General features: G+C 34.2%; 1 protein-coding gene across 1 annotated transcript; it reads right to left on the minus strand.

The window, feature by feature from the left end:
* Nucleotides 1-247: 247 nt before the first annotated feature.
* Nucleotides 248-11,239, minus strand: LOC134265390 (alcohol dehydrogenase class-3-like). Its single transcript, XM_062747602.1, has 12 exons — nucleotides 11,141-11,239; nucleotides 9,222-9,323; nucleotides 8,779-8,920; nucleotides 7,947-8,034; nucleotides 7,605-7,737; nucleotides 7,402-7,488; nucleotides 6,563-6,692; nucleotides 6,109-6,239; nucleotides 1,612-1,747; nucleotides 1,170-1,308; nucleotides 426-509; nucleotides 248-385 (listed from the first exon to the last, which is right to left on the minus strand). Exons 1-11 carry the CDS (start codon nucleotides 11,159-11,161, stop codon nucleotides 485-487), a joined length of 1,134 nt encoding a protein of 377 aa, XP_062603586.1. The 5' UTR covers nucleotides 11,162-11,239; the 3' UTR covers nucleotides 248-385; nucleotides 426-484.
* Nucleotides 11,240-13,121: the final 1,882 nt, after the last annotated feature.

Genomic DNA, 13,121 nt, shown 5'->3' on the forward strand with positions numbered 1-13,121 from the left:
TCATAAAGCGCAAACGTGCTTCATGAACCGTCATAGTTCATGTCCTTATGAATCTTCAAAAATCAAATTCATTTCTTAAATGTATGATAAACTTGTAAAAAAGATAATAAAAAAGTCTTTCCTGTCCATAAGCTAATGTCAACACTTGATTCTTGTTTCAATCATTGTATATTAACTTTTGCCTGTAGAAAACAAATCAGAATACATTGCAGCACTTTATTAATTTTTATCAGTTATAAATCTTTTATAACTTGTGTCATTATCATCATTTTATTTATCATAAGCATCATTGTATAACGTCTGAATACATCACAATATTTTTGGATTAAGCATTTTTGCATCACAGATTAACAGAATGTCAAGTATACAATCAACAACCACAATCACACAGAATCAGTAAGAGCTACACAGAATCAGTCAGAGCTACACAGAATCAGTCAGAGCTATCGTGCTTGGTTCCTTGGAGAGTGAACGTTTAAACTGGTCACAACTGAACAACAGTCCTTATGCTGCAATATAGAGAAAAATAACATTTGAAAAATTGAACTAAGATTTATCAATGCAATTATTTGGTTAAGAGCTCAGTTATTTGCTTAAGTGGGTATATGACTGTAAATTAAGGCAAAAAAAAATTAATTTCTTGGTTCTCAGGCCCTCCCTCATCTCTTCCAAGGGTGCCTCATTGACCCTTTTTATTGCTAAATCAATTAAATATAAACACCAAATCACCTCCCTCATCATTTTTTGAGGTTTTGTACAATGTAAAAAAGCTGCCTCATCATGTTTCTGGGGCAATAAAAAAGGAAAAAAAATGCCTCCCTCCCTCATCATATTTCTTGAAAAAAGGCCTGAGACCAAGTAATTAACTTTGCATGGCCTAAAGTGAATATTTTATTTTAAATTATCACACTTTCATATTACTGGCTTTTTCAAAAACGATAAATTTAAAATAGTTGGTACTTAAATTCAATTTGTATTAACACCAAAGAATTATGACTGTGATGATGAAATGTAAAATTACTGGTTATTCAAGATATGTCTCTTCAGTTTATTCTAATCAATATTCATCTACATATATTTCATTTGTATGTTAGAAAAATACAATATACAGTAATTTTTTTTATTATCTTAGTTACTTTTTTTTAATGTTTAAAAGCAGAAAAGCTTACCTCTTGCCAGCATGCATTAAATCAAATGCTTCGTTAATCTTGTCCAGGCTGAAATTGTGTGACACAAATTCATCCACCATTACCTTCTTGTTCATATAACCCTCCACCAGCATAGGAACACTGTCTCTGCTCTTCCAGCCTATCAATAGGAGGCCAACTTTTTTCAATACCATCTTCTTTCAGTATCAAATTTTCTACATACCCTTATATCAATTTACCCTAGCAAAACGGGGGGGGGGGGGGGGGGGGGGGATACCAGACTTCAATGAACATTTTCAATAGTAAATGTTATGTTTGGTAAAAAGAGGAGGGGGAGCTCCCCCTTGTTCCTACATGCCTGTAATTAAATTATGGCTCAGTATACTCCAACATGTTAAAGAGGAAAAAAAGGAAAACAATGGATGTGATTAAACATATCTGAAGTTTGATGCAAGTCCTTTACCTCCAAAAGCTGTTCCCTTCCAGACTCGGCCAGTGACCAGCTGGAACGGGCGGGTGGAGATTTCCTGGCCGGCAGCTGCCACCCCGATAATCGTAGACACGCCCCAGCCTTTGTGACAGGACTCCAGGGCCGCTCTCTGTAACACACAGATCAATCAATAGAGAGCAAAGTTACTATAAAGATATAAATCATAGACACACCCCAGCCTCTGTGACAGGACTCCAGGGCCGCTCTCTGTAACAGATAAACAAATCAACAAAAAGGAAAAAAACTTGACCATAAAGTTATCTTAACCCTTTGTGTGCTGACTTGTTTTACGCGCGCTGTAACCTCAGGACTGAGTTGTTTTGTAATATCAACAAAATTATCACAATGGTGTACTAAAATGCAAATATCTAAAATTGTTGACAACCAATTTGCTTGAAATTTGGCAAATATATAGCAAATGTTGTGTTTTTTAATCTATACTATTTTTTTTTTAAATCTAATATTTTATGTTGCCATGGAAACCAAATTTTCAAAAAATTTATTTTAAAATGACTTTTTAGCATTTTAACAATATTTTTCAGAGAAAATATTGCACTTTGATGAAAAAAAATAAATCAATCGCTTTAAAAATTCAATTTTAGTTTAATATTATGCAAAAAAAAATTTAATTTAAACAATAACTCAATGATAAAGTCAATGTTATATATACCGTTATGTTGTGAAAAGTCATTGTACTGTATACTTATCCGAGTAAGGGATATATTCATGTAGGTTTAAGTGAATTCTGATTCAAGTTGATGGATTTTTTTCAGATTTTAACTAAAAAGAGTATAAATTGAAGATTCAATTAGCCTGCAAATATAAAACCAGTGATTATTTTAAGAAATATCGGCAATCACATAAGAAAGTATGATCCTCAAAGAATATGCAGTTTTCGAGGTTGGGAAATCTTGGAGCAAATTGGCACAACAATGAACTAATTGCTGTTACTAGTATTCATTTTCAAATTGAAGCAGTCAATATGTTAAATAAATTTAAAAAAAATAAAATAACATTTACACTAAGTTATAGAGGTCTTATTTTCTAATGACTGGTATCTAACAGCCCTAAATATACTCTAGTAATTCTCAAATCTTTTTTTTTATTTTGTTTTTATTGAAGAAAATGCATATCTCCGTGTTATTTGTAAAGTTTACATATTCATCAACTTTCCTCCCACAGTACTTCTCACTCTGTAAGAAATGTGGCATTTATTTTAGAAGTTTTATTCCTAGCTGGCAACAATAAATGCCAACAGGAAAACTAGAATTTTAAATTTTAGAAATTTAAGCACCTTTAACAGTCATTTATAATGTTTTCAAAAATGACTTCGTTCAATGTGGTCACTGGTGAATAACAGTTTTGATTTTTTTCAATTGATTTTAGTTAATGATGGTTGACAGATATGTACCATAATATCAATCAATATATTATGAAATACTTTTAAGTTTATGCAAGTCTAATGGTATGGGTCATGGATATAGGCCAAGTAAGCTCAGTCAGTAGAGCATCTGACCGGTGATGCAGGGGCCCCTTCTTAGATTCACGGTCCAGCCATGCATTTTCTCCTTCCTTGTTACATATTTGATGCTATTGTCCCCTCTGGATTTGCAAGTGAAAGTCCTGTCAGGGGCTAATAAGAATTTGGGTTGTGTCTTCAAGGATAAAGATAACTTTAAGGAGGGATATGTAATGGTTGTGCTATGGGTATCAACCTGGGTTGCTCATTCGGTAGAGCACCTGACTAGTGAAGCAGGGTTCCTGAGTTCTGTTTTATTTTTGCCCCTTTCACCCTCTCCTTGATTGGGCGAATTCAAATTACACCTCATAATTTCCTAAACAGAACTATGACTGGGTGAATTTAAAACAGGGCAAAATTGTTCACAAGTTCAAAAGGGCGAAAATAACACGGGGCGAAAATAACCCTGTATACAGTAATGAAATTTATATTTTATTTCCCCTATGGGATTTCTTTGTATTCTTAGTAACTATTCATATTTTCATATTTAAAAATAAACATATCTTTGGAGACCAAAATGTAATCTTTGATGATAAGTAATTGTACAGGAATTTGCATTTTTGAAAAAAAAAAATTTTGACCATCATTAAAAAAAAATTCTCACAGCAAATCTTAGTCTTTTTTCTGTATTCATTTACTGTTACAAATCTAGAAGGGATGGAATGTAAAAGCTTCTTGGGCCTTATAAATTTGTAAACTAGAGGACATATTCCATATTAATAGGTGAAAACTTGTACAGTGTGTACTTTTGAGTTTGAGAAGTACAATTCCTACAGTAAAACTCAGTTATAACGAAGTCACTGGGACCTATGAAATTACTTCACTATATCTGTAATTCGTTATAACTGTATAAGAAATCAATTAAATTTATTTAGCTTGGTATCCAAACTGACTTCGCTATATCTGTAAATTCGCAATATTCGTGTTCGTTGCTGTATTACCCTGTCTTATTGTAATCTATTGAACAGATGTACATGCAAGTCCATACGATTTACAAATTACTCATTCTAAAGACTCTGATCTCCTTCTTATGCCTACAAAAATGACAATTCATCTTAATTTTAAACTGTAGAGATACCTTTTATTTAACCAGTGAATTTTATAATTTTGTGTGTGCATGTAAAGGTTGGGGCAGTCTCACTGTTTTTGGTTTGTAATAAAATAAAAATAAAAAGTGGAGGAAATGTGCAATTTAATCCACATGCTTTATTCTGGCAAAAGTCTAGTATTTTAAAGAAAAAGAAAATTTCTCCCTGATACATGTTCTTAAACTTTTTAAAAAAAAATTCTGATACATGTAGTACCAATTATTTTCACTTACTAATTAGGTCCCATGCAAACTAGAGTATGTAAATGCCTTGAAGAAATCTAACTCTAAGATACCAAAAATCCCGGAACATATTTTCGTTTTGAAATTATTGAGTCTATATAATCCTCATCAAGGAAATAAAAATGGTATTTTATTACTTACTGAAATAAAACAAATACCACAGTTTACACAAATGACAGTCATTTCAGGGAAAATCAGCACTTCAAAATTTTTTAAACACTTTATACCATTTTCATGTATTATGCACATGATCAAATGCATCAATGCATCTTTTCTGATACTAGCTTACATTTGAAGACACTATATAGAAAAAATCAAGTTTATTTTTTAATTTTTAATTGTGCTAAAAATTTTACAATTTATCATATACTGTTATAAAAAAATATTTGAAAGTTTTCCCAAATAGATGGAACATCAAGCAGCTTTAAACCAGAATTTTTAGGTTAATTCGGGCCACTTAATTGACTCAATGATTGTCAATTATAAAATTCATATTGTGTATATTTCGAATACGTGTATCATGAATTAATTTTGCTTGATCACAAAAATATGTTGATGGATATTTATTCTCTATATATCTCTTTTTCACTCACTTATTAATGCAATAACTCATTGGAAAATTTTCTACAATGTTCAAGGTCCTCCACATTTATTACTTTTATTAGATGGAGCCTTTTTTATCTTTCAACATTTTTGAAATGCCCGTCTTTAGATTTAAAAAAAATTGTTTACTTATTTATTTGTTTATTTATTGTTAAAAAAATGCTTTTAATTAACAAGATGCTTCAAATTATTTTTTGTTAACCTTTATTTCAAAGCAGATGTAAACAACGTGCACAGAAAAACGTCTGTGACTTGCCAGGTTCAATCTCGCGCATTATTGTTTTCATTTAGACGATGTAATGTATGCCTACTTACAAAACGCCAAATAAACAAATAATAACCACATTATGTCCAAAATATAAAACTTTGCCGACCATATAAGCTCTCGATATGCTTCAGTCTGAAGTTCAGTAGCATGTGCATCCTACTTTCGTTTTAACAGGAAGAACTTCGCAAGGTTAAGGTCAAGTCAAGTTAACCAGAGTTTTTCTGCTAAAATATCGAAAATTTCTAAGTAATTTTAAGTCTACTAACACAAATTTATTAGAATTATTGATATTTAACTATTTTTTGGATTTATTTCTTTATTTTCCTTTATATTCGAGCAAGTTAGTAGATATTTATTACATGCGCGTTTTTTCCCTGTTTCCAAAAATAGCGGACTAACTTTCATCGTAACAAACGCCAAACACCTTCACTTTAAATCACAATTTCACAAACAATTCGCATATTTTCACATCTTAATTACCTATTTTTCAATGTGTTGTAGTTGAATAATACATTTTGATAGATTCTGAATAATTCACAGCTCATTTATACGTTTTATACGACGTTTTATTAGACGAAGCGCTAATTTCAGACTCAGACCCAACATATTGGGTTCCCGCACGCAAGCGTTTGTGACGTCAGACCCAATATATTGGGTTCCCGCACACAAAGGGTTAAAGACTTTTGTCACCCTTATAATGTTATGCTTATATTGATACATTAATGAGACACCTCTTCTTCTGACACTTACCATGCACGCCACATTTCCGATACACTCGAACGTAAAGTCCAGCCCCCCATCTGTCATGCCTACCAGCACCTCCTGGATAGGTTTGTCATAATCCTTAGGATTTACCCCCTCTGTAAGTCCAAACTTCTTACCTGAAATCGGTGTATAACACAGAGTTTAATATAAATTTATAATGGCATAATTAAAAAAAAAGACGGCCAAAAACTTGAGTTCATGTCCCTTGTACTGTATGTGGATTTCAATTTTGCTTATTTTCTACCTACTCTTGTAATGTAACTCCTGGTATTTAAAATCGTGATCATATTAAGTTTGTATTCAAAAGATAGTGATTATTAAAAATATAAATAAAACCCTTTTTCTTAAAATTAAAACTTAATACCAGTTATTTTTCCCTTGTATTCTATTTACATTTTTTCCCTCTACTGAATAGAATCAGACATACTGACATACCCACCTAATTCAAACTTATCTGGGTTGATGTCAATGCCTATAACTCTAGAAGCACCAGCTTCCCTACAACCCATAGCAACAGCAAGTCCTACTGCTCCAAGTCCCCAAATAGCACAGGTGGATCCAGGTTCTACCTGTATAAATCAAACTAAATTAAAATGGTGGATCTAGGTTCTACCAGTATAAACATACTAAAATAAATAGGTGGATCTAAGCTTTACCTATATCAATCAAAACTAAAATATAACAGGTGGATCTAAATTGTGAATATTGTGTATATTGAACGAAGAATTTAGGAACCTTTAAGACCTCTCAAAGGATTTTTTTTAAAAAAAACTTCACCATAAATTAAATCATAGATAATACTGTATACAGGAAAATATTCCCCCCCGTTTTATTTTCGCCCCTTTTGCCCTTACATCGTTTGGGCGAATTTAAAAAGGGGCGAATTCAAAATATACAATATATTTTTTTAAACAAAACAGTGACTGGGCGAATTTAAAACGGGGCTAAATTGGTTGCAAGTGTGAAAGGGCGAAAATAACCCTGTATACAATAAATATTGAAGACAAAGTCAATTCCTTAATGATTCAGTAATATGTTGACATTCAGTAACTTGATAGATAATAAATGAAATGGGGTTGCGATGGTCCCCCCCCCAGACCCGCCTTATGTCTTCTGCTTTTGATCACATATTTTTGTCTTCAATATCATTATCAATACAAAACAAGAAGAATCTAATGACTACAAATTATGATTTTTTTCCCAATTACAAACAGTAACTTGAAATGTTCTATTTAAGGCAAGTTTTGAAAAATTGAAGATGAAGCAATCTTCCCCAACCTTTGCAGTGTTAAGAGCTGCTCCGTATCCAGTAGATATACCACAACCCAGAAGACACACCTTGTCCAGTGGAGCAGACGGATTAATCTGTCAATGAAAACAATCAGACAACCAATAACAATCAGTCTGAATCAGTCAGCCCATATCGGTCAGGCTTATACAATGTTTCAAATCAATCAGGTGTAAAGATAAAGAATTGTTACCTTGGTAACTGATATCTCGGCAACAACAGTATACTGACTGAAGGTACTACATCCCATAAAATGGAAGAGAGTCTTTCCCTTGCATTTAAAGCGAGAGGTTCCGTCCGGCATCACGCCTTTACCCTGGGTGGCCCTATAAATATCAAAATCTAACTTTGTAGTTCTCTAAGGAATTTGAGCAATACCAACCATACTATAACAGTATTCTCTTGATATGAGTAAAAATATTTATACAAACAACTGTTCAATTTAGAAAACAGAAATATTTTCAGGATTACAGACAAGTTCAACTTAAATTAAGCTGAAAGAGTTCTGTAATTTAGCATCTCTTTGTATCTTTACCTGATTTTTCCACACAGATTGGTCTTTGGTGACTTGCAGAACTTGCAATCTCTACACTGAGGAATGTATAGAGGAACCACATGATCACCTATAGAGTACACAAATTTTAAACAAGTCAAAAATTACAAAACTCACAAAGGGCTCAAAGTATTCCTATATGTAATATTTGTAGAATCTTTTTGGCCTTAAATTGAATTCTGCAAGAGTAAAAAAAATCTACAGGAAGGATCTTTTTAACTTTGTAGTGGTTATTGCATCACAGTGGTAATTTATTCAGTCTTAATCTATGATCAAGTCACAGTTTAATCAAAGAGTGTACTTTTTTACTCAAACCCCCCCTCTCTCTTTCTCTTAATGACCTGGTTCTACTGAGGTGACCCCTGGTTGTATTGAGGTGACCCCCTTCTCCCTAACTTTCTGACCTGGTTTAATAAAGTGACCTACTGACCTAGTTGTTTTGAAGTGACCATTTCTCCCACACTTACTGATTTAGTTGTACTGAGTGAGGTGACCCCATTTCCTACACTTCCTGACCTGTTTGTGCTAAGGTGACCTAGTGACCTGGTTGTATTGAGGTGATCTACTGACCTAGTTGCACTGGGGTGACACCTTTTCTTACACTTCAGGATTGGTTTGTATGCAGGTGACCTCCTGACCTGGTTGTACTGAGGTGACCTACTGACCTGTTTGTACTAAAGTGACCTCCTGATCTGGTTGTACTGAGATAACCTACTAAACTGGTTTCACTGAGATGACACCTATTCATACACTCACTGATCGGGTTGTACTGAGGTTACCTACTGACCTGGTTGTACTGAAGTGACCTACTGACCTGGTTGTACTGAAGTGACCCCTTCTCCCACACTCTCCACAACTCCACCTCCTTCGTGTCCCAAGATAATAGGGAAAGCCCCCTCAGGGTCGAATCCATCCAGTAAATAGGCATCTGTATGACACACTCCAGTGTGTAGAATCTAGGGCAGATAACATCTCTTCATGTCTTACTAATTCAGATCAAGAATATATCAACTTCTCTTTCCATCTCTTTCAAACTTCTATTCAAACCGCTTTTATGTATAATTTTTTTTCTGATTTCTTGCAAAATGTAACTGGGAATTTCCTGATAGTGTTTAAAAATTATCATAAACTTAGATAATTCAAACAAAATAAATATGTGTAAGAAATGAAAAATGCTGAAATTCGCCATAAATGCGAGAACTCATATAAAGTGAGTCTACTGTATAGAACCTAAATGACCTTTGTGAACTCTGTTACCTTTATTCGGACTTCTCCAGCCCTGGGTGGCTCCACCTCCACCGTTTCTATGACGAGGGGCTTCTTGGCTTCCCAAGCCACTGCAGCCTGACATGTTATTACCTGTAAAACAGTGAAGTGTTACAATTACCTCTCCATGTCTTCATAATAAAGCAGCCACTGTTATCGATACCAATTAAATTTCAAGTGTTTGATGCAAAAGTTAAAACAATTATTTTGTTACCCCTTTATAAAGAACAAGTAAGGCTATGCAAAATTAATTCCTTGGTTCTCAGGCCTTTTTTCAAGAAATATGATGAGGGAGGGAGGCATTTTTTTTTTTTTACTTTTTATTGCCCCCAAAATATGATGAGGCAGCTTTTTACATTGTACAAAACCTCAATAAATGATGAGGGAGGTTATTTTTTTTTTAATTTTTTTTATTTTATTGATTTAGCAATAAAAAGGGTCAATGAGGCACCCACAAAAGAAATTAATTTTTTATGGCCTAATACACAGTATACGTGCACTATAATTTAACATTGCAGATGAAAAAATTAGATGTGTTACAACATACAGAGAGTCTAAGCTATTTGCAATGTAGTAGGAAAGGAGCAATGCATAAAAAAATATATGGCTGGACCGGGAATCTAATTTGGGACCCCTGTATTACCAGTCAGGTGCTCTACTGCTGAGCTACCCAGGTCAATATCCACAGTCAGTGAAGCCTGAACTGCTACAACAATAACTGTACTATTTTGCTAAGTTGATAGATTGTGACAGTGCTGTATTTGCTATGTGGCGGTCAGCTGGGTTCGATCGCCAGTGGCCAGATAGCTGAGTTGGTAGAGCACCTGACCAGAGTTTCAGGGGGCCCGGGTTCGAATCCCGGTCTGGTCTGCTGCATTTTCTCCTCCCTCGTTACATTTGGTGCCGTGCAATGCCCTGGAACTGACAGGTGAGAGACCTGTCAGGGGTTAGCCTGGGTTGGGGTCTTTGAGGAATCAAAGACCTTTAAGGGGGCTAGGGGGTCAACAAATTATTTTTTTATTAACCACCAGATATAACATAAATTTTGGGATATGATATCTCAAGCTGTCAACTATCATTTGGCAAAGAAAAATTTCATAAATTTTAGTTTTAAAATTTGCTATCCAAACAATAGAGATGCATTTTTTGGTTAAAAAGTGTTTAAAAGAGGCAATGTTTTTACTATCTAGCCCTAGGTTGTTTTTATCAAACCTTTTAGAAAAAATATTAGCCATAATTTACATGCGACTTTTTGTCTGCTTTTCATAAAACAGAAACTTATTCCAAAATAGCTATTAAATAAAGCTATATAGGTAGATTTAGCTATATAATATATAGCTAAATATAGTGATTTTCCTGGAGCTGCTGCTATTTTTTTTTTGGCAGAATATTCTCTGACTGCATGTTATAAACAGGCATGTTATAAACATGCGTCCGGTCTCTCATCTTTAATTTTTATATCAAGCAGCTTTCATTAGTCTAATGATCAAAAGACCACCGACAAGCAGACATTAAACAGTACGCCAACCCACTTGTGACGAATCCACTCAGCGCGAACAATAGAGGCGAAACCACTCAGAGCGAACAAGGTATGGGAGCGAAACCACCCGCATTCGTCACCTCGCTCGCGAAGATCACTGGTTATTGTTTTCATCGCTTTATGGATAAAACTGACGACTCCTATGACTTCTATAAAGAGAATAGGTGGTTACAGGAATAATCACGCACGCTAGAGGTACGATTCTGCACGATCGGTTTGTCAACAATATCGTTGCAGCAATTAACTGTATGTATGTGAAGTACAATGGCTAAATAAATAAGCATTTTATTGCTAAAATAAAAAGTACAAAATCATCTGCTGACATTGACTGCTTTCCTAAATTGCAAATAATCTATGTACTTCCACCCACCTTGCCGGTTGTGTCCGCCATCTTTTAGATAGTGTCGTGTGCAAAATTGAACCCGAGCAAAATTGTGTCATCTGTCGATCAGATATAATTTAAATTGATGATTAATTTCCCCCCTCTCTCTTTGTCAGACTTGATACACGGTACCTGATTTGACCAATATCTAAGAGAAGTAAATGGAACATTACAAGACACGTTGAATTGCTAAATAACATTAATTATTATATGTTATTTTCTTATCTTTCCAAGTTAAGAATAAGTGCACATAAGTTGTACGTAGAAACAGGTAGATACCGTAATCCTGTCATTCCTAGAGAAAATAGATTTTGTTTCCAATGTGAAACTATTGTTGAAGATGAAAAACACTTTTTACTTGATTGTCCTGTGTATAAAAATGTCAGAAAAAAGTATTCAAGGGTACTAGATGTTAATAACTTATCTTGTTTGCTTAATCCACATAAAACAAATCTGTCTATATATCAGAGACTGTTTTGATATTAGAAACAAGCTTACAATAGTATAATATTTTGCAATACATGTATATGGCTAACAACACATTTCTGTATATAAATATGTGCTTTAGTGCCAATAAAGAATTTAATTGAATATGTGGCAAGGTGCCACGGCAAATCAAGTGCCGTCAAAGATATTATATGCCCGTCTGTCTGTCCGTTTAATATTACCTGTTTTGGATTTTTCTTTACTGCGAAAAAGCAAGCGCTGATCCAGGAATTTTTTTTCTATGGGGTCCACCCCAATAAAAAAAAAACAATCTAAAAAATTAAATTAAAAAAAAACCCCGTAAACTCGTCCAAACGCCCCCCCCCATCTTGTATAGAAAAACGAGGAAAACGAAAATATGCGTTCTATTGAAAAATACCCCACTTAATTATTTTTTTTGAAAGCCTTTCAAGTTTGATTGATACATTACTTCTGGGAGGTAGGATGGGGCCCTAAAACGATCCCGTAGATCAATTTTTACAAAGAAATACATAGAGAAAATTCTTTTGAAAATATTCTAATCCTATGATTAATCCAAGAAATATAGAATATCCTCAGTTAGAATCAAGGTTGTTCAAATCCCTACCCAACCGGGACAGGGAGTAATATTTTGAAACTTTTCAATTATGAACTAATATCTGCTTTTTCCAGCCAAAGTGCTCAGGTGAGCAACATGGCTCATAGGCCTATTGTTTAGTGTTAATTTATGCATTCTCACTAAAAGACAATACCGTCAATACAATAGGCATTATCACATGTAGGCAGTGATAGTCAATAGTTGACAGTAATCGCCCACCACTGACAGTTAGCAGCTGACAGCGTTAAATGAAGTTCGACAGGTACCATCGTTTTTAGCTCACCTGAGCCGAAGGCTCAAGTGAGCTTTTCTGATCACATTTTGTCCGGCGTCCGTCTGTCCGTCTGTCTGTCTGTCTGTCCGTAAATATTTTATATTTGTCTTGGAATTTTCAACCAAACTTGCCACAAAGCATCCTTGGGTAAAGGGGAAGCAAGGGCCACGCGATAATTATGAATTAGAGAAAAATTAATGGCATTTTTAAAAAATCTTCTTCTCAAGAACCACTGGGCCAGGAAAGATGGAACTCATGTGGAATCATCCTCAGGTAGTGTAGATTCAAGTTTGTTCAAAAAAAAAAACAGTTTTACGTAGGAATATATAAAAAATTAAAAATTTAAAAAACCCGAAACTCATATGGAATCATCCTCAGGTAGTGTCGATTCAAGTTTGTTCCCCCCCCCCGGGGCTATCAAGTTTTTGAATATATAGGAAAAATCTTTAAAAATCTTCTTCTCAAAAATAAGCGTTTTATTGAAAAATACCCCACTTTATTATTTTTTTCTATTGAAAATTTTCAAGTTTATTGAATATATAGGAAAAATCTTTAAAAACTTTCAAGAACCACTGGGCCAGGAAAGATGAAACTCATGTGGAATCATCCTCAGGTAGTGTAGATCAATTTTT

The sequence above is a fragment of the Saccostrea cucullata genome, unplaced genomic scaffold (genome assembly GCF_032062105.1).
Source record: "Saccostrea cucullata isolate Sc308-1 unplaced genomic scaffold, CSIRO_AGI_Scuc_v1 ctg301, whole genome shotgun sequence".
NCBI classification, from domain to species: domain Eukaryota; kingdom Metazoa; phylum Mollusca; class Bivalvia; order Ostreida; family Ostreidae; genus Saccostrea; species Saccostrea cuccullata.

Bases quoted from the DNA above. Each gene is read 5' to 3' on its own strand.
- LOC134265390 (XM_062747602.1), bottom strand. From the start codon at position 11,161: ATGGCGGACACAACCGGCAAG. The intron at 8,035-8,778 runs GTCAGTAGGTCA...TGTACTCTATAG, and splicing joins GGTCACTTCAGTACAACCAG to GTGATCATGTGGTTCCTCTA. The intron at 7,489-7,604 runs GTAACAATTCTT...TTTCATTGACAG, and splicing joins CCGAGATATCAGTTACCAAG to ATTAATCCGTCTGCTCCACT.